This window comes from Pelophylax lessonae, assembly GCF_965119305.1.
Source record: "Pelophylax lessonae genome assembly, chromosome: 6".
NCBI classification, from domain to species: Eukaryota; Metazoa; Chordata; class Amphibia; order Anura; family Ranidae; genus Pelophylax; species Pelophylax lessonae.
In genome coordinates this window covers 299,632,861-299,654,924 of record NC_138773.1, presented here as the reverse complement: position 1 = coordinate 299,654,924, position 22,064 = coordinate 299,632,861, and the positions used below count along the sequence as shown (strand labels likewise).

The window sequence follows — 22,064 nt, the reverse complement described above, 5'->3', positions numbered from 1 at the left end:
CATTGAGGAGATTTCCCTTCACTTTCTGTTCCATAGCCAAGAGGAAGTAAGAGAAGATTATGGCGCCAACCCCTGTCACCATTGGAAGATTTTCCCTTTTATTACTGTGCTGGGGATAACGAATTCTGAGTTTTTCTTTTCTTTCACCTCTAACCCCTTTAAGCCGGCGCAACGCAAATATGCAGCCTCGGCTTCATGTGGATGTACCGGGGTGATGCCTGCAGCTACAGGCTTCACCCCAATACCGTTGCTTAGAGCAAACTGTTGGATTCCTTGTAATGCGTCTTAGCACCGGCTTAGCACCTGCTCAATTGTCATTACAAGGAGCGGCAGAGGGTCCCCCCCCGCTTAAGTAGCTTGCCTGGGTCTCCTGTCAGGGCCGGCCTTTGGGGTGTGCAAGCCATCGCAGATGATCAGGCCGCACAGCGGGAGGTAAGCGGCGACCGTGGCCTGGAGAGAGTTAATACAGGCCGCGGCCGCCGCTTGCTTCCCGCTGTGCCTCGGTCTCCTAGCTGCAGGGCTGAGCTGTATATCACACAGCTCAGCCTCCGATCCGCCGCCCCTGACAGATTCCTCCTCTCGGCAGGGACACCAGAGGAGAGATCGTCAGCTCCTCCTCCTCTTGCCCCTTCTCCTCCTGGGTCTGCCCCGCCCACACTCCCCGGGAATATATGGGCGGGGATTTTTAATAAAAAAAAAAGAAAAGCTGCACACAGCGTGAGCCTCCATACTGCGGTAAGTAAGCTCTCTCTCCTGCAACAAATGTAAGTGGGTCTCTGTGGAGGGGTCTCTGATGTAAGGGGGCTCTGTGTGGGGGGGCTCTGATGTGAGGGGGGGTTCTCTGATGTAAGGGGGGCTCTGTGTGTGGTGGGGGTCTCTGATGTGTGGGGGGGATCTGATGTGTGTGGGGGTCTGATGTGTGGGGGTTTCTGTAAGGGGGCTCTGTGTGGGGGGTCTCTAATGTAAGGGGGGGCTCCGTGTGGCAGGGGGGTCTCTGATGTAAGGGGGGTCTCTGATGTGTGGGGGGGTCCTCTGATGTAAGGGGGGCTCTGTGTGGGGGGGGCTCTGATGTAACGGGGACTCTGTGGGGGGGGTCTCTGATGTAAGGGGGGCTCTGTCTGGGGGGTCTCTGATGTAAGGAGGACTCTGTGGGGGTCTCTGAAGTAAGGGAGGACTCTGTGGGGTCTCTAATGTAAGGGGGTCTTTGATGTAAGGGGGGCCTCTGTGAGGGGTCTCTGTAAGGGGGGCTCTGTGTGGGGGTATCTGATATAAGGGGGGCTCTATGGGCGGGTCTCTGATGTAAGGGGGGCTCTGTGGGGGGGTCTCTGATGTAAGGGGGGCTCTGTCTGGGGGGGTCTCTGATGTAAGGTGGACTCTGTGGGGGTCTCTGAAGTAAGGGAGGACTCTGTGGGGTCTCTAATGTAAGGGGGTCTTTGATGTAAGGGGGGCCTCTGTGAGGGGTCTCTGTAAGGGGGGCTCTGTGTGGGGGTATCTGATATAAGGGGGGCTCTATGGGCGGGTCTCTGATGTAAGGGGGGCTCTGTGAGGGTCTCTGATGTAGGGGAGGCTAAGTTATTAGTTATCATAAAAAAGAGAAGTCAAAGTGCAAAAAAGGTGCAAGAAAATGTGCGGGGGGGGGGGGCGCCACAGGATTAGCCTGAACGGGGCGCCTGAACACCTAAGGCCGGCCCTGTCTCCTGTCCCAACAGGAGATTCGAGCAACCAGACGGTGTATTTGCCGGCTGACGGAAGACCCGAACAAAGCCGCATTCGGCTTTGATTGGGTCTCCGATTTCAAAACGCGGAAGCGATGTCATGGCGACGTAGTACTACGTTAGTCGCGCATGTGGTGCTGGGGGGCAAGCAAAGGCAGCGGGGAAGCCAGCAGCCGCCATCGCTCCCCGCTAAGAGGGAAGGACGGTCAGCTGTTGTAAACGCAGCTGACCGTTCTTCTCTCTGAAATGATCACAGAGTGCCTGTGATCCTTCTATATAGGATCAATGGTCTCTATAGTCATTTCACAAGCCCATCCCCCCCACAGTTAGAAAACACTCCCCTACACTCACACTTAACCCTTTGATCACCCCCTAGGTTAACCGCTTCCCTGCCAGTGTCATTATTACAGTAACGGTGCATACTCTGATTAGAAAGTGTTCCTTTAATTTTTTTAACAGTGTGTTTTGTATACACCTTTTGTATGCATATACATATTTAGGTGTGTGTGTGTATATATATATATATATATATATATATATATATATATATATATAATTTGGATTAGAATAACAGTAATGCACAGAGGATTATTTAGAAATTTGTGTATCTAAAGACCAATATAACATTTGGTCAGAAAAAGGTTATTTATGGAAAAGAAAAAGGTTATTATAAATCTGTCCATTAAATGGTGTATGTGAATACAGTAATCCCCCGCTACATCGCGGTTCAGTTTTTGCGGTCCCGGTAATTCGCGTTTTTTTTTGTAATGTTATTTTACTATATAAATCATTAAAAATGAAATATTTTTGGGTTTTCCATAGCTCTTGCTCTGTCTCTAAGTATCTTTTATGTGTTTAAATGAGTTTCTATTGTTTTAAAAGTGTGTTTAAAGACCTTAAAATGCTTCTACACGTACAGTGACAGTAAAAAAATCATGCCTACAATGCATTTTACTAGGGTTTTTCTATTACGCAGAATTTCACTTTTCGCGGCTGGGTCCGGAACGTAACCCCCGCAATGAAGGGGGGTTTACTGTATTACCTTTTCAGTTTTTGAACCATGGTTATATTAACTTTTGACCACTAGAGGGAACTCATGTATAATTTCACTGGTTTGATAATATACACATATGGGTAAAGTTTTATTTTAATTTTTAAGGAGTGTGCCCTTTTAGGTACAATATTTTGAATCATTTTATTTTATCTGTGGGCTAGTTATATAGGGTTTATGTGGGTGGGATAGTATCTGGTAACAAGTTGGGAAGGTGGGGGAGCGGGAAAACACCGACAAAATGAACACTTTCTGAAAAGCAAACACCCCAAGATATTTTATAAGAGGCATAAAGAGTCTTTTGAAAATTGTTGTTGTTTGCCACAATTTTTGGAATATGTGGAAAGAAAATTAAAATGTATTTTTTTTTTTACAAAAAGTTACATAGTTATAGTATCTCACTGAAGCAATGACACTTTTGCTACAATGTAAAGTAGTGAGTGTACAGCTTGTATAACAGTGTACATTTGCTGTCCCATCAAAATAACTCAACACACAGCCATTAATGTCTAAACCGCTGGTAACAAAAGTGAGTACACCCCTAAGTGAAAATTCCAAATTGGGCCCAAAGTGTCAATATTCTGTGGGGCCACCATTATTTTCCAGCACTGCCTTAACCCTCTAGGGGATGGAGTTCACCAGAGCTTCACAGGTTGCCACTGGAGTCCTCTTCCACTCCTCTATGACGACATCACAGAGCTGGTGGATGTTAGAGACCTTGTGCTCCTCCACTTTCCATTTGAAGATGCCCCACAAGACCATGGAGGTCTGGAAACTCTAAAACAACAGACAAACACAAGGGCGCACCGGCCTAGTGCATTATCCTTTGAGCAGGTTTATTAAAAGAAATAGATTAAAAATACTCACAACTCAGACATGCTCTCTAGGCTCTGAGGAAGAGGCGCCGCCTCGAAACGCGTAAGCCTCTACAGCCTCGGGGGACGATCCGTTTTTGACCGCGCTGCTGAGGATTTTATACTTTGTTTCATATGTGTTTTTATCAAGAACTCGTTTGTGAGTATTTTTAATCTATTTCTTTTAATAAACCTGCTCAAAGGATAATGCACTAGGCCAGTGCACCCTTGTGTTTGTCTGTCGTTTTAGTGGTCCTCTTGGAGGAGTGTTTGGATGAACTGTAGCTTACCAGTGCCGGCAGCCCCAGACCATGACACTCCCACCACCATGCTTGACTGTAGGCAAGACACACTTGTCTTTGTACTCCTCACCTGGTTGCCGCCACACACGCTTGACACCATCTGAGCCAAATACGGTTTATCTTGGTCTCATCAGACCACAGGACATAGTTCCAGTAATCCATGTCCTTAGTCTGCTTGTCTTCAGCAAACTGTTTGCGGGCTTTCTTGTGCATCATCTTTAGAAGAGGCTTCCTTCTAGGATGACAGCCATGCAGACCAATTTGATGCAGTGTAATGCGTATGGTCTGAGCACTGACAGGCTGACCCCCCACCTCTTCAACGTCTGCAGCAATGCTGGCAGCACTCATAAGTCTATTTCCCAAAGACAACCTCTGGATATGATGCTGAGCACGTGCACTCAACTTCTTTGGTCGACCATGGCGAGGCCTGTTCTGAGTGGAACCTGTCCTGTTAAACCACTTTATGTTCTTGGCCACCGTGCTGCAGCTTGGTTTCAGGGTCTTGGCAATCTTCTTATAGCCTAGGCCATCTTTATGTAGAGCAATAATTCTTTTTTCAGATCCTCAGAGTTCTGCCATGAGGTGCCTTTTTGAACTTCCTTGGGGACCTTGCAACCTGAGACCTTGTAAGACTAAGTCACATGACACCAGAGAGGGAAAATGGCTAATTGGGCCCAATTTGGACATTTTAACATAGAGGTGAACTCACTTTTGTTGCCAGCGGTTTAGACATTAATGGCTGTGTGTTGAGTTATTTTGAGGGCACAGCAAATTTACACTGTTATACAAGCTGTACACTCACTACTTTACATTGTAGCAAAGTGTCATTTCTTCAGTGTTGTCACATGGAAAGCTGTAATAAAGCTGTAATAAAATATTTACAAAAATGTGAGGGGTGTACTCACGTGAGATACTGTACATAGTGTGGTTGAAAAAAGACACCAGTCCATCCAGTTCAACCTATGATGAGTGTGAGTATAATTGTTTGGGTCAATAGTACATCGTATACCCCTGTATTTTGTGGTTGTTAAAGTGGAGTTCCGGGCACAAAAACAACCTTTTTTTTTTTGTGCCCATCCGCTTGGTCTCCTTCACCTGAAAAGGAATTGGATAGTTAGGCATTTTTTTTTTCCACTCACCTTGTATTTGTAGATTGAAAATACTCACCTCAGTTAACTTCCTCCCTCTGAGCCGCGGCTCCGCCGTCACTTCCTGTCTTGCGATAATTCCTGGGAGCTGAACGTCATCGCTCCCAGGAATCAATGCAACGGCACCGGCCCTGCTCGTCACTTTCGGGGCGACGCCGCATTCCCTGCTAAACTGCTTCTGGGCATGCCCAGAAGCTGTGGAGGAATGCGGCGCCGCACCGGAAGTGACGAGAGGGGCCGGTGCAGGCGCATTCTGGGAGAAGAAGACGCGGAAGAGGACGCCGAAGAGGATCGCGCTGGCTTCAGCTGCCCACAACAGAGATGGCAACGCTGGAGAAGAAGTTTTAAAAGTGAGTATTTCTTCTAAAAGGTAAGTGCGAACCGGGACAGATCAGAGGCTAGCCATTGTGGAATGTGGAAAAATGGTTTCTGTGCCTGGAACTCCGCTTTAAGGTGCCAATCTAATAGTTTCTTGAAACTTTCGATGCTCCCTGCTGATACCACTGCTTGTAGAAGAAAATTCCACATCCTTACCGCTTCTCTTCTAATTTTAGTTAATGACCCTGAGTCATTTTATATTCCTTATGCTGAATAGTTTGTTCCCTATGCTAGGGTAGCCAGTACGGTATTTGTACATTGATATCATATCCGTTCTCAAGCGTCTCTTCTCCAGAGAGAATAAGTTCAATGCTTGTAGTCTTTCCACATAGCTGAGATCCTCCAGTCCCTTTATTAGCTTTGTTGTCCTTCTTCTCTGGACTCTCTTCAGTTCCAGTACATCCTTCCTGAGGACTGGTGCCCAGAACTGGATGGCATATTCAAGATGCGGCCGGACTAGAGTCTTGTAGAGTGGGAGAATTATCGTTTTATCTCTGGAGTGAATCCCCTTTTTTAATGCATGCCAGTATTCTGTTGGCTTTGCTTGCAGCAGCTTGGCAATGCATGCCATTGCTGAGCTTATTGTCTACTAGGACCCCCAGGTTCTTTTCCATCTTAGATTCCCCCAAAGGCTCTCCCCCCTAGTTAGTAACTTGCATTCGTATTTCTGGCACCCAAATGCATTTTCTTACATTTTCCAACATTAACCCTCATTTGCAATGTAGATGCCCACCCCATTATTTTGTTCATGTCTTCTTGTAAGGTTTCCACATCCTGCGTAAACGTTATTGCCCTGCTTAATTTAGGATTGTCCGCAAATACAGAGATTGAGTTGTTTATCCCATCCTTTAGGTCATTCATAAATAAATTAAATAGGATTGGTCCCAGGACAGATCCTTGGGGGACCCCACTTTCCAAACCAGACCATTCCGAGTACTCCCCATTTAACACTACCCTTTGGACTCGCCCCTGAAGCCAGCTTTTAGTCCAAGTACCCACCCTTTGGTCCATACCTACGTACCTTAGTTTGTACAGTAAACGTTTGTGGGGAACTGTATCAAATGCTTTTCGCAAATCCAGATACACCACACCCACAGGCCTTCCTTTATCTAGGTGGCAGCTCACTTCTTCATAGAAGGTTAATAGATTGTTCTGGCAAGAGCGATTTTTCATGAATCCATGCTGATTACTACTAATGATACTGTTTTCATTACTAAAGTCTTTTATATAGTCCTTTATCATCCCCTCCAATATCTTGCAGACTATTGATGTTAGGCTAACCGGCCTGCAGTTCCCAGGGATATATCTTAGCCCTTTTTAAAATATTGATACCATGTTGGCTTTTTTCCAATCAGCTGGTACCATTCCCGTCAGTAGACTATCCATAAAAAATTATGAACAGTGGTCTGGCTATGACCTGGCTGAATTCTTTAGGGACCCTCGGGTGTAAGCCATCTGGTCCCGATGACTTATTTATGTTAAGTTTTTCAAGCCTAGTTCTGAGTCTGTCTTCTGTTAACCATGAGGGTGCTTCCTGTGAGGTGTTATTAACTTTAACATTACAGTCTAGGTTACTGTATCCCCCCAATTCTTTTGTGAAGACTGAGGAGAAGAATTTATTTAGCACCTTCACCTTCTCTCTGTCCTTTATTGCCAGATTCTCTTTGTCATCCTTTATGGGGCCAATATGTTCTGGCCTCAATTTCTTACTATTTATATACTTAAAGAATTTCTTTTTTTATTTTATTTATTTTTTTTTTTTACTCTTTTCCACTATGTGCCTTTTGTGTTCTATCTTAGCCGCCTTGATTGTGCTCTTACATTTCTTACTGCATTCTTTGTAATGTTGGAATGCTGCCAATGACCCCTCAGCCTTGTATTTTTGAAGGCCTTTTCTTTAGTTTTTATATGCATTTTTATGTTGGAGTTTAGCCACCCGGGGTTTATTTTAGCTCTTTTAAACTTATTCCCGTTGGAATCATTTCTTCAGTGTTGTCACATGGAAAGCTGTAATAAAGCTGTAATAAAATATTTACAAAAATGTGAGGGGTGTACTCACGTGAGATACTGTACATAGTGTGGTTGAAAAAAGACACCAGTCCATCCAGTTCAACCTATGATGAGTGTGAGTATAATTGTTTGGGTCAATAGTACATCGTATACCCCTGTATTTTGTGGTTGTTAAAGTGGAGTTCCGGGCACAAAAACAACCTTTTTTTTTTTGTGCCCATCCGCTTGGTCTCCTTCACCTGAAAAGGAATTGGATAGTTAGGCATTTTTTTTTTCCACTCACCTTGTATTTGTAGATTGAAAATACTCACCTCAGTTAACTTCCTCCCTCTGAGCCGCGGCTCCGCCGTCACTTCCTGTCTTGCGATAATTCCTGGGAGCTGAACGTCATCGCTCCCAGGAATCAATGCAACGGCACCGGCCCTGCTCGTCACTTTCGGGGCGACGCCGCATTCCCTGCTAAACTGCTTCTGGGCATGCCCAGAAGCTGTGGAGGAATGCGGCGCCGCACCGGAAGTGACGAGAGGGGCCGGTGCAGGCGCATTCTGGGAGAAGAAGACGCGGAAGAGGACGCCGAAGAGGATCGCGCTGGCTTCAGCTGCCCACAACAGAGATGGCAACGCTGGAGAAGAAGTTTTAAAAGTGAGTATTTCTTCTAAAAGGTAAGTGCGAACCGGGACAGATCAGAGGCTAGCCATTGTGGAATGTGGAAAAATGGTTTCTGTGCCTGGAACTCCGCTTTAAGGTGCCAATCTAATAGTTTCTTGAAACTTTCGATGCTCCCTGCTGATACCACTGCTTGTAGAAGAAAATTCCACATCCTTACCGCTTCTCTTCTAATTTTAGTTAATGACCCTGAGTCATTTTATATTCCTTATGCTGAATAGTTTGTTCCCTATGCTAGGGTAGCCAGTACGGTATTTGTACATTGATATCATATCCGTTCTCAAGCGTCTCTTCTCCAGAGAGAATAAGTTCAATGCTTGTAGTCTTTCCACATAGCTGAGATCCTCCAGTCCCTTTATTAGCTTTGTTGTCCTTCTTCTCTGGACTCTCTTCAGTTCCAGTACATCCTTCCTGAGGACTGGTGCCCAGAACTGGATGGCATATTCAAGATGCGGCCGGACTAGAGTCTTGTAGAGTGGGAGAATTATCGTTTTATCTCTGGAGTGAATCCCCTTTTTTAATGCATGCCAGTATTCTGTTGGCTTTGCTTGCAGCAGCTTGGCAATGCATGCCATTGCTGAGCTTATTGTCTACTAGGACCCCCAGGTTCTTTTCCATCTTAGATTCCCCCAAAGGCTCTCCCCCCTAGTTAGTAACTTGCATTCGTATTTCTGGCACCCAAATGCATTTTCTTACATTTTCCAACATTAACCCTCATTTGCAATGTAGATGCCCACCCCATTATTTTGTTCATGTCTTCTTGTAAGGTTTCCACATCCTGCGTAAACGTTATTGCCCTGCTTAATTTAGGATTGTCCGCAAATACAGAGATTGAGTTGTTTATCCCATCCTTTAGGTCATTCATAAATAAATTAAATAGGATTGGTCCCAGGACAGATCCTTGGGGGACCCCACTTTCCAAACCAGACCATTCCGAGTACTCCCCATTTAACACTACCCTTTGGACTCGCCCCTGAAGCCAGCTTTTAGTCCAAGTACCCACCCTTTGGTCCATACCTACGTACCTTAGTTTGTACAGTAAACGTTTGTGGGGAACTGTATCAAATGCTTTTCGCAAATCCAGATACACCACACCCACAGGCCTTCCTTTATCTAGGTGGCAGCTCACTTCTTCATAGAAGGTTAATAGATTGTTCTGGCAAGAGCGATTTTTCATGAATCCATGCTGATTACTACTAATGATACTGTTTTCATTACTAAAGTCTTTTATATAGTCCTTTATCATCCCCTCCAATATCTTGCAGACTATTGATGTTAGGCTAACCGGCCTGCAGTTCCCAGGGATATATCTTAGCCCTTTTTAAAATATTGATACCATGTTGGCTTTTTTCCAATCAGCTGGTACCATTCCCGTCAGTAGACTATCCATAAAAAATTATGAACAGTGGTCTGGCTATGACCTGGCTGAATTCTTTAGGGACCCTCGGGTGTAAGCCATCTGGTCCCGATGACTTATTTATGTTAAGTTTTTCAAGCCTAGTTCTGAGTCTGTCTTCTGTTAACCATGAGGGTGCTTCCTGTGAGGTGTTATTAACTTTAACATTACAGTCTAGGTTACTGTATCCCCCCAATTCTTTTGTGAAGACTGAGGAGAAGAATTTATTTAGCACCTTCACCTTCTCTCTGTCCTTTATTGCCAGATTCTCTTTGTCATCCTTTATGGGGCCAATATGTTCTGGCCTCAATTTCTTACTATTTATATACTTAAAGAATTTCTTTTTTTATTTATTTATTTATTTTTTTTACTCTTTTCCACTATGTGCCTTTTGTGTTCTATCTTAGCCGCCTTGATTGTGCTCTTACATTTCTTACTGCATTCTTTGTAATGTTGGAATGCTGCCAATGACCCCTCAGCCTTGTATTTTTGAAGGCCTTTTCTTTAGTTTTTATATGCATTTTTATGTTGGAGTTTAGCCACCCGGGGTTTATTTTAGCTCTTTTAAACTTATTCCTGTTGGAATGCACTGGTTAATACCTTTTATTTAGTATGTTCTTAAAGCACTTTCATTTTTCCTCTGTGTTCTTTTTCCCAGGATTCTATCCCATTTTATATCGTCCAACAAATAGCGCAGTTTAGGGAAGTTGGCTCCGTATATCACCCTTGAGTTTCCTATTTCTATGATTTATACTGAAACGAATTGACCTGTAATCACTGTTTCCTAAGTTTCCCCATATTTCTACATCCGCAATCAGGTCTGTATTGTTAGTAATCAGTATGTCTAGTAACACATTGTTTCTTGTTGGTGCATTCACCATCTGACCCATGAAATTGTCCTGCAAAACATTTAGGAAATGGTGACCCTTAGATGAATGCGCGAGGTTCCTTCTGCCCAGTCTAAATCTGGATATTTAAAATCCCCCATTATAATAACATTTCCTATCCTTGCTGACATTCCAAACTGTGAAAGGAGTTACGCCTCCCCCTCCTCACTCTGGTTGGGGGGGCTATAACATATGCACAATATTACTTTCCCCATAGTACCTTTCCTTTGAAGCTCTACCCATAGGGATTCCACCTCCTCCCTAGCTCCATGATATCGTCCCTCATATTCACTTGCACATCGTTCTTGATATACAGGCATACCCCTCCCCCTTTTTTACGCTCTCTGCAATAAAGGGATTACCCCTGAATGGTTGCCAGCCAATCATGAAAGCTGTCAAACCAAGTCTCCGAAATTCCCACAAAATCAAAATCCTCCACATATATAAGCAGCTCCAGTTTTCCCATCTTGTTAGCCAGACTTCTAGCATTGGCAAACAAACCTCATAGTTTTGTCTGGTTGCATACTATATCCTTGTTAGATGTTATGAGGCTGCACTTTCAATTTGTCAGCCTACCATACATTGAGCAATCGCTACCTGAGTCTGGTAAGGGGCCCTTATTGTCAGTGTTGGTGGTCCTGGTACATTTGGGAATTTGTCTCTATCTGCCTTGTCCATCCTCAATCTGGTAAGCGGCTTAGAAATCGTGGTGGTTTTCCTTCACTTTTTCCATTATCCGTCTCTGTTGTTCACTCATTTGGGGAGTGTCATTTATGCCTGCATACAAGTTTTTTTCTGGTAAGCAGTTCCACAACTGGTGACGGATACACAGTCTTCCTGCATGGTGCACTTTTAGGGTGTCTTAAGGAATAATACATATTGTTATGGTATTATGCTATGGCGGTTTCTTTTTTTCCATGACTCTATGACTTAATTTCTTGGGAGTTCATCACATGTGTCTCTACAATCAAGTCCACTTCTCGTGATTTATTTCTGCAATCACTTATTGTTTGTTCGGTAAGCGCATCACCTATACGTTTCTGAATTCCTAAAGTGTGGATCTTAGTAGTCACATCAATTTGAAGATTATCCATTGTCATTAGGATTTATCTTCACACTAGGACTTGATTTATTTTGGACAATGATTTGTTCATATCACTCAGCGCGACTTATGTTTATATATTGTCAGCCTACCTACCTTGGGTTTTGGATCTCTGGTCACGCTACCGCTAATACCCCCAATATTGGCCGCTGAACCTTGCCTAGCTATCTCTACATCTGGTCCCTCCCCCCCATCGCCTATTTTAAAAGCCCCTCTAACTTTTTGGCCATCTGCTCTCCCAGTACGGCTGCACCCTCCCCATTTAGGTGCAATCCATCCCTACTAAAGAGCCGATAGCCAACTTAGAAGTCTGCCCAGTTCTCCAGGAACTCAAACCCCCATCCTTTCTACACCAGCTCCTCAGCCACTTGCTAACTTCCCTAATCTACCGCTGCCTCTCTGGCTTGGCTCAAGGTACAGGTAGTATTTCTGAGAATACTAGCTTGGAGGTCCTACTCCTTAATTTATCTCCCAAGTCCCTGAAACCTTTTTTTAGGACTCTCCATCTCCCTCTAACTTGGTCATTGATACCCACGTGTACCATGACAGCTGGGTCCTCCCCAGCTCCACCCAATAATCTGTCCACCAGATCCGTGAAGTACCGAACCCGAGTGCCCGGTAAACAACATTCAAGTTGGCGCTTACAGTGTTTTTGACAGATTGCCTTCTCTGTCCTTCTAATAGAGTCCCCTACCACCAGAATCTGTCTTTCCTTACCCTTAGCCTTGTTCCCACCCTCACTGGAGAAGTTCTTCCCCTGGCAGCTAGGGGTGTTGCTTTGCTCCAGCAATTCTGGTCCCTGACTGGTTTCCCCAACATCACGCAACAGGGCATATTTATTTGGATGCTTCAGCCAAGGCCTTCATGACTCTTTCCCCTCTACCTTTCCTATATGTCACCCAACTACTCTACTCTGGTGCCTGCACCCTTGTATCCCTACCCGCCTTTGTTCTGGTCCCTGCTGGCACCAGCCCGGTACATTCCCAGCTCTCCTTAAGTATGGAGATTCTTCTCAGTGGCCCCAGTTGCTTCCCTAGATTCAGGACCTGAGCTTCCAGGGAAGCAATGTGCTTATATTTTGGGCAGCTGTAGTCGTCCTTGATCAGATGATCGAGGAACGCATACATGCCACAAAATGTGCACCAAGTCACATCTCCGCACTCGCCGGGCATTGTACCCCGCTAATTTAATAGGTATCGGGAACTTAACTCTGCCCGATTAGCTGTTCACTAGCTTCCTGGAGCAGTGTACCGCCTGCAAGACCTGACAGGTATAGTACCTGTTTTTCGCTGCTTAGACTTTCTAAATGATGAATTCTGAATGATATTGAATGCTGACGATATCTCTCCATAATTTGCCTTGATTATTTGACTTCCCTTGATTCCCCCCCCCCCCTCTCCCTTTTGTATTCCCTGTTAAAGTGTATTGCAATGATCTCTGTAACACTCACCTTGCTTCTCCTTCTTGTTTATACCCACTTTGGGTACAGTGACTGGGTTTGTAACTCTCTTTCTGAGAGTGATGTGTTTTACTTTTGTATACCTGGTATTTTAATAAAGTTGAAGTTTAAAAAAAAAAAAAGATGGACACCTTTTAGCACAAAGTAAATAAGCAGAGGACATGTCCCTGCCATGGACCCAGTTACACATACCCCCAACGATTTAATATGCAAAAAATAATTGACAAAACCACACAGGTCCTGTATTAAGCTTTATTTTTCCTTTATATTAGCTTTTCAATTTAACAAATGCATAAGCATAAAAGTTGGCTAAATATTTAGTGCAGTATAACAATTTTGGTAGCAGAAAAAAATAGTATATTTTGTATAGAGCTATACACAACAAACAAAAAGAGGGAAAAACAAGGCTGCACAAGGAACAGAGGGATCTGGTCTAAAAAGAGGGACAGTCCCTCCTAATGAAGGACGGATGGGAGCTATGACACTGGGAAAAGTACAAATGTACCCCCTTTTCCCCAAAGCACTTGGTGCTTATGCCTCCATACGGTACATGTACCTGAGCAAAGTTATGGGGGTAAATGTACACAGCCCATTCCATCAAATGCATAGAAATGGAAATTTATTCTAGCCAGGCAGAAGAGCAAAAAGCACAGGGATGGAGTTTGTTACTTTCCTCGGCATAGTTCATGTTAATATTAAAGTAATAGTAAAGCCTAACACAAACTATTATTAAAAATGTTCCCTCCCTCCTGTGTATTTACCAATTTTAAATCCAGTCTGGTCATGCGGTCCTGCAGCTCCAGCTTCCCTGTGTGAGTGAACAGTTACTGCAGGGGAGAAGGCGGAGCTCTGACAACGGCTGAGCCATGGGAGCCTATGGGTGACATCACCGCTCTTAAAAATCACAATCGTTGTTGAGCATTCCCTTACACAGGGGAGCCCAGGTTGGAGGATAACGTGACTGGAGTGAATTAAAAAGAAGTGAGTACACAGATCTTATTTACACAGGTTATGCAGGATAGGTAGGGGGAGAGGGTAGAAAACATTTTTAGGAAAAGTTAGTGATAGGCTTTACTATTGCTTTAAAGTAGATCTGAACCCAATTACTAAAATCTCTTGAATGCATTAACCGGTTGCTGACCGCCCGCCGCAGTTACACTGCGGCAGGCAGCCGCTCCCCTGCGAACTGACGTAGGGATACGTCGGTCGCGCGCCTGCAGCTAGGGGGTGAGCACGCGCCACCGACGGCGCGCTCCTGCTCCCACTCGTCAGCCCGGACTTCGATGCATGGGGCAGGCGGCTCCGATTGCCGCCAGCCACCCACAATCGCTCCCCGCTGAGAGAGAAGAACGGTCAGCTGTTGTAAACACAGCTGACCAAATTTTTCTACCTGGAATGATCACAGAGCATCTGTGATCCTTCTATATAGGATCACAGGTCTCTGTGATCATTTCACAAGCCACGCCCCCCACAGTTAGAAACACGACCCTAGGTACACATTTAAACACTTGATCACCCACTGTATTAACCCCTTCCCTGCCAGTGTCATTATTACAGTAAAAGTGCATATTTTTAGCACTGATTACTGTAGTTATGTCACTGGTCCCCCCAAAAGTGTCAAAAATGTCAGTCAGGGGTCCGATCTGTCCGCCGCAATGTAGCAGTCCTGCAAAAAATCCCAGATCGCCGCCATTACTAGTAAAAAAAAAAAATGACGTAAATCTTTCCCGTAGTTAGTAGACGTGATAACTTTTACGCAAACCATTAAAAATACGCTTATTGCGATTTTTTTTTTTTTTTTAACAAAAATATGTAGCAGAAAACAAATTGGCCTAAAATGTTAAAAAATATTGATTATTAATTTTTTTTTTGGGGGGGGGGAATGTTATATAGCAGAATATGAAAAATATTGTTTTTTTTTTTCAGAATTATTGCTCTTTTTTTGTTTATAGCGCAAAAAATAAAAATCGCACAGGTGATCAAATACCACCAAAAGAAAGCTCTATTTGTGGGAAAAAAGGATGTCAATTACAGGTACAGTGTTGCACAACTGCGCAATGGTCCATTAGAATAACGCAGTGCCGAATCCCAAAATATGGCCTGGTCATTAAGGGGGCAAATCCTTTCCGGTCCACAAGTGGTTAATGTAATTTAAAAAGTTGAAAAAATATGATGAAAATACATGGATCACTGTTGTCACTATCAGGAAACCAATCCAAAGCAAAAATGTTCAGCTATTGCTGGAGAGAGTGCATATAGACAGGAAGTAGATAAGAGACTGGAGGAGATCAGGATTGCTAAGAAAAAAATGAGGAAAACAGTTATTTTAATAAAAATACAAAGCGATAGTTGATTATCTGTTGAGTAAATTGATTATCTATTGATTATTAGTTGAGATTTATTTAAAACAATTACCAAGCTGTGCTAATCGTAGGCACTAGGCAACAATGAATGGAATCCACATCACCAAAATATGGAAACTAAATGACTGCATGTTGCAGGGGGTTATCAATGGGTGAGCATGGGCCGTTGAGAATTCTCATGTCTTGGCAATGTAGCACAGGATCTTTCCCAAAGCCTATCTGGTAGACAAAGAAAAATATTTTTCCACATGGGTTTAAGGTGAGAGATATTTCTTCTTTTTCTTCAGTGACCTCATTCCAATTCTCTTCTTCTGTGTTTGTACTGAATCCACCATATTCAGTAGAAAGGGCGAACTGGGCCTTGGTGATCAAAGCACTCAGGCCTCCTGTCTCAGCCGAGACAGTTTCTGACACTTTCCAGTTGCACTCTATATTGGACAACTTCTTTTTCTCATACCCAACCTTCCTAGCGAACTCCTTCTTCCATTCAACAGGGGCATTGGAGTCATTGCCGATGGTCTGAATGCGCACCCACTTTCCGAAAGCTGGACCCTTGGCAATAGCCAGACCTCCAGGAAGAAAGCTGTAGATGCTGGGATGGAAAGAGAAGGTTTCAGCACCCTCGTTTTTGCTGAAGTCAGTACATTTGGTGTACTGAATCCCCCACTGTTCATCAGGCCTCACAAAACAGTAATTATTTTTAACACCGAAATAGTAAAGGCCATTTTTGCATTCTGCGTGCAGCTCAATATCTGTACCATGTTCATTGGTGTTCAGGTTCGTTGTACGGTGATAGACCCCACGGTTTCGGAAAATGATATAGAAGTGGCCAAAAGCTGAAAAATAATGGTCGCCTCCTTGACAGTTAGGGTGTAGGGTATAAACAACTGCATTTTCATCTGTGCTCAAGTTTGAAACTCGGCGGTAAATGTTTGACTGAATGATGTAGAAGTGGCCATCTTCAAAGGCCAAGTAGTGATCTCCATTCCTGCAGGACGGGTGCAAGCTGAAGACCTCCAGATCTTCTCCACGGCTGAAATCTGTTGAGCTCATGTAACAACCGAGGTCTGGCCTGATAATATAATAATGGTTTTCAACTCCACAAAAATCTGCTTTGCTTTTGCTCTTAGGGACAATCTTCGACATGGTTGACATGCTGAAAAGAAAACAACATAAAAATGATGTATAAATTAATGTTCCACAAAATAAAGCTGCACCCATGCATCAGTTAAAGTGGTTCTAAAGCCTAAACATTTTTTACCTTAAAGCGTAACTCCACTTTTGTTGAGAAAAAAACATTCCCCTCTGGGTGATCTCTGTACATTGCAAGGATTATAACAAGCTTTATCTTAGATTCCTATCTTTTGTTATTCTGAAAAAAAATCCCTGTTTGTTCCTCTGTGCTGAGTGGGTCTAATGGGAGTGGTTTCATAATTATCAATCAGCTGTGCAGCTGCAGAGAACTAATGAGTAGAGCTGCTGGGCCTGCATCCCTTTTAGACGTGATTTCCTATTGATGGAAGTATCTCACCAAAAATTACATTTTTGTTGCAAGGGATGCCAGAAATCGGCCTACCCCGCCCCCCAGAATCGCCGATATTCAGGATGGAGATCACATAGGGGGTTGAATCGAGATTGCGATCCTAAAACGATTAATCCTGCAGCTCTAGCCTCGGGTAAGGGAAACCGGCAGTGAAGCTTTAAAACTTCACAGCCGGTTCCCTACTGCGCATGCGCTGTTTTTTGTAAATAGCCCGGTGGTGGGGGGGGGGGGGAGGATGAGGGAGGCTGAACTTGCTGCTGAGTTCGCCGCAGCAAGATCAGCCAAGAGTGGGAGCAGGTACCTGTCAAAAACATGTACCTGTTCCCCATCGAAAGGTGCCAAATGTGGTAGTGGAGGGGAGAGGAGGCAAACAAGTGGAGTCAGGGCCAGCGCCATCTGTAAGGTGACCCAGGCAGTTGCCTAGGGCGCAACTCAGCAGGGGGCGCCAGCTTCCTGCTTGTTGCACCGCAATGAGTATGCCGGCGGGTGCAGGCGGCGCCCCTCTTTCTGTGCTAACCTGTATGTGTCTGCGCTGCGGTGCCCTCGGCTGCGTCATCATGTTTGTGTGACAGCATGAGTCTCTCTCTGTCTCTCAGTGCCGGCTTCAGCGTCGCTGCATCGGACATCTTTGCAGCGGTGGTGCCGTGCATGCGCACTAGTTTTCCCCTGCCGATGATGTCACCCGGTGGAGGAGACGGGGTGGGCGGGTGTGACCTAATGCGCATTGCATCCAGGACAGCGGGAACATTTGAATCAGTGCCAGGCCCCAAAAGAAGGACCCCAGATCCAGGAAGAAGGAAGATCCAGGAGAAGAGGACCTGTCCGACCTGGTGCCATTTGAACACATAAACACACGGTTTATGGTGAGTGAAAATGGACATTTTAAATGGGTATATTCAGTGAGGGAGGGGTTACATTACATTTATCCTGGGGATGGAGTATAATTTTTTTATTGTAGCTGTTTTTTCTTGAAAAAAATCTTCTCTACTTCTCTTGTGCTCCCTGTTTGTATTCTGCCTAAAGACCTAAGAATATCTGGCTGCAGAATACAAACAGGGAGCACAGGAGAAGTAGAGAAGATCACTTCTGGACCGAAAGGATTTGCCCCCTTAATGACCAGGCCAAATTTTGCGATTTGGCACTGCATTACTTTAATGGACAATTGCGCGGTCGTGCGGCGCTGTACCCAAATAAACTTGATGTCCTATTTTCCCCACAAATAGAGCTTTCTTTTGGTATCTTTTGACCACCTGTGTGATTTTTATTTTTTGCGCTATAAACAAAAAAAAAGAGCGACAATTGTGAAAAAAAAAAACAATATTTTTCACATTCTGCAATATAACATTTTCAAAATAAAAAAATGTAAATTCAATTTTGTTAACATTTCAGGCCAAATTGTTTTTTGCTACATATTTTTGGTAAAAAAAAAAAGCGTATTTTGATTGGTTTGCGCAAAAGTTTTCACGTCTACAAACAACGGGAAAGATTTATGTCATTTTTATAGTTTTTTTTTTTTTACTAGTATATTGGGGGGGGCGGGTGCAAATTTTTATTTTGCCTAGGGCGCCAAAAATTCTTGCACCAGCCCTGAGTGGAGTTTACCCTTTTGCATGGAGCTCTGCTTTAACCACTTGCCAACCAGCCGCCGTAGTTTTGCAGCAGCAGGCTGGCTCTATTAATAGACAGTGGGGGGCGCGTTCGCCAACTGGCCAGAGGGGGAGCCAATCAGTGGGAACGCGATGTCTGCTGGCCACCCGCACAGAACGGCGGTCTGCCTATGTAAACAAGGCAGACCACCATTCTGTCACAGGGATCCAGTGTTTCTACTATTTAGGCCGATTTATTGAGGGCCGATATTTCGGAAAGTGCTGTACCGGAGTGATGCTTGCAGCTAGAGACATCACCCCGGTACCGATGTCCATAGCCGACGGTCGGCTGTCTTGTAATGACAACCAATGCGGCTTAGAAGCCGCTCGGCTGTCCTCACAAGGAGCGGGAGGGGACGTCCCCCCCTCACGCTGCCTTCCGCGTCTCGCCTGGGTCTCCCGTCCCACCGGGAGACCCGGGCAACCATCCTGCACGGCCGCCGAAGACCCAATCAAAGTCGCATTTGGCTCTGATTGGGTCTCCATGCAAAAACCCGGAAGTGATGTCATAACATCACTTCCGGGTACTCAGCGCCAGATTCAAAAAAATGACAGCATTCAATACAGCCAAACTTGGTGTTTTTAATGCTTTTAAGTGCAAAGGAGGGGTTTGAGGTCTTTTAGACCCCCAGATCCCTCCACCAGAGTACCTGTCAAGTAAATGTTTTAATGTACGAAAATATCGGCCCATATCGGCCGATACCAATACGCGATGACCAAAATATCGATATCGGCAATGAAAAAACGATATAGTTTGATCGCTAATTTAGGAACACATGTCCTTGTATTCATTCTATTAGTCCATCCCCCCTCAGTTAGAAAGCACCCCCTAGGGACACATTTAACCCTTTGATTGCTCCTGGTGTTAACCCCTTCCCTGCCAGTGTCATTATTAGAGTAACTGTAGTAATGTCACTGGTATCCCCATAAATGCAGCTATAACAGCTTCAACTCTTCTGGGAAGGCTGTCCACAAGGTTTAGGAGTGTGTCTATGGGAATGTTTGATCATTCTTCCAGAAGCGCATTTGTGAAGTCAGGAACTGATGTTGGACAAGAAGACCTTGTTCGCAGTCTCTGCTCTATTTCATCCCAAAGGTGTTCTATCAGGTTGAGGTCAGGACTCTGTTGCAGGCCAATCAAGTTCCCCCCCCCCCCCAAACTCCCTCATCCATGTCTTTATGGACCTTGCTTTGTGCACTGGTGTGCAGTCATGTTGGAACAGGAAGGGGCCATCCCCAAACTGTTCCCACAAAGTTGAGAGCATGAAAATGTCCAAAATATATTGGTATGCTGACGCCTTAAGAGTTCCCTTCACTTTGCTCAGTCTGTCTTCAAATAGGACCCCTAGATCCCTCTCCATCCTGGAATCCCCTAGAGCAGTGATGGCGAACCTTTTTGAGCCAGAGTGCCCACACAAAACAAACTTATTTATTTCAAAGTGCCAACACTGCAAATAAACCTGAATACTGAAGTTTTATTTTAGAAAACTGTTTTGTAACCATCTTTGGCTATGCTGTGCATTATCAGTGGAACGCATGTGTATGGTGCCTGGGCCCTTGAGTGTGTTTTTTAGGGTGACAACATTGTCTACCCTTTTTATATGGTGTTTGGAGAATTGTCATAGCACATAGCTGTAATCAGATCACTGCTCCTCCTCATGACACAACCCAATGATTCCTGATGTGTCTCATGTTCACCCCCAGACATCACAGCACACTCTCATGAAGTTCTGTATATTTTCCTCTTACTGTTCCTGATTCAGACACCCAGCCACCCAGGTGATGATCACCCACCCCAGGAGAGATTGCAGTCAGTTCAGCACTCACTTTAGTCACTATCCCCAGGCCAACCTTTCTTCTTTTTTGACTCCAGTTCAGCCCTTACCCAGCTCCCGGCACTCAGTGTCAGTGTGCCTGGCAACAGCTTCTCCTTTTGGTGGTGCCTGTGATCCCCCTCTTCCTACTGCTGCCTCTCCTTACCAGATCCCAGCACAAGGGGACCCAAGAACCACCCTACAGCCCTGTGTCCAGCTAACAGAGCAAGTGCCATTGGCCATGGTATAACTCCATGTACATTTATCCGCTCTTTTTGCCCCCATGTGCTATAGTACTATTGATAAATATCAGATGGATTCTATTATAGATGGTCCACCAGACCTCAGTACCCCCCTATAAGCCATGTGTGCAGGTTTATATACCATGCCACCACCAGGGTGTCCAGTCCAGGTGGCCCCCAGTAGGAGGGCCCCAGTGAAGAGACCCAATGCTGGGCCTTCCTCCTCTATGTTTAGGAGTCCAGCAGACGTTTGGCCGCCTCCTTGGGGCTGACACTCTGCTGTCGGATAAAGTTGATCCAGCGCCCCCTCTGGATGCCCAGCTCCAGCTTGTCGTCCTCATTCATGTCCTTCTCCACCTGCTTCTTCATTGGACGCTGCCAGGGACTAATCAGGCACAGGACTAAGGAGAAGATACTTTTTCACTTTGTTTGGCTTCTTCTATCTCTTTCTCTCACTTTGTTGAGCATCCACCAGCGGGCTCTGGAGAGCATGGAAAGGGGGGAGCACAGAGTGAGGGTAACATGATGCCTCGCTCGCGTACAGGATTTTGAGGGAAGTGATGTGAAATTGATGGATGTTCAGTGTGCGCTCGCTTGCCCACAGAGAGGGCTCTGCATGCCAGCTGTGGCACGTGTGCCAAGGGTTCGCAATCACTGCCCTAGGGGTTCTCCCCCTAGTGAGTAACTTAATTTAATGTAATTTAACTTAGTTGTTTTTGATACAAAATGTGTGTCCTGTGAAAGCCGCTTCCATTTGTTTTATATTCTAGACACCTTTTTTCTTTTGCATTATTACATATGCTGCAGGGAGCACACAGACTTGGTGAGTTGGCATATTTCTATGGTTTAAACCATTTTACTTCTTTATTAGCAATAAAAACTGACAAGGGTTCTAATACTTCTCCACTGTATCCATCCCACTAGATATCACATCATAAGATAAATTACTGAATGGCGTCATGAGATAAATACATCACATTTTGATGAAATACTGCATGCCTTATTTTTTTTTTTTCTGAAAAACACTATGAGCTATTTTATCTCAAATTTTAACCACTTGCCCTCTGGAAGATTTACCCCCATTCATGACAAGGCCATTTTTTGCAATACGGCACTGCGTGATGTAGCACCCTACAAGGTAGGTGCTAGGCAAAAGTATAATGGGCCTTGGCTGCCTAACAGCAAGGCCATGATTTTCAGCTGGGCTGTCATGTCTCCCAGGTGTTGCTATTGAGACTGGGGAGTCTCCCCACTGGCTCCATGAGAGGGTTCTCATTGGGCAGTGGAGGAAACCCAATCAGTGGCACATTCAGGCTTGTATCTACCCCAGAAAGGCATATTCTGCCGCACAGGATTCTGGGAGTGGGTATAGGTTTGGGGGGAGCGCATGACCCTGCGTCTTTGGTGGGAAGCAGAGTCCCAGGAGGGAGAGTATGGCTGTCTCTCCTCCTGTCAGAAGGATCGGTGGTTCCGGGCAGCTTGCCTGAG

The 22,064-nt window shown here is 44.9% G+C and overlaps 1 protein-coding gene across 1 annotated transcript; it reads right to left on the bottom strand.

Annotated features, from left to right (window-relative positions):
• Nucleotides 1–15,448: 15,448 nt before the first annotated feature.
• Nucleotides 15,449–16,486, bottom strand: LOC309557736 (uncharacterized protein; the record flags this gene model as incomplete). Its single annotated transcript, XM_082260507.1, has 1 exon — nt 15,449–16,486. The coding sequence occupies one exon, from the start codon at nt 16,484–16,486 to the stop codon at nt 15,449–15,451; it is 1,038 nt and encodes a 345-aa protein (XP_082116633.1).
• Between the last annotated feature and the right edge of the window lie 5,578 nt (nt 16,487–22,064).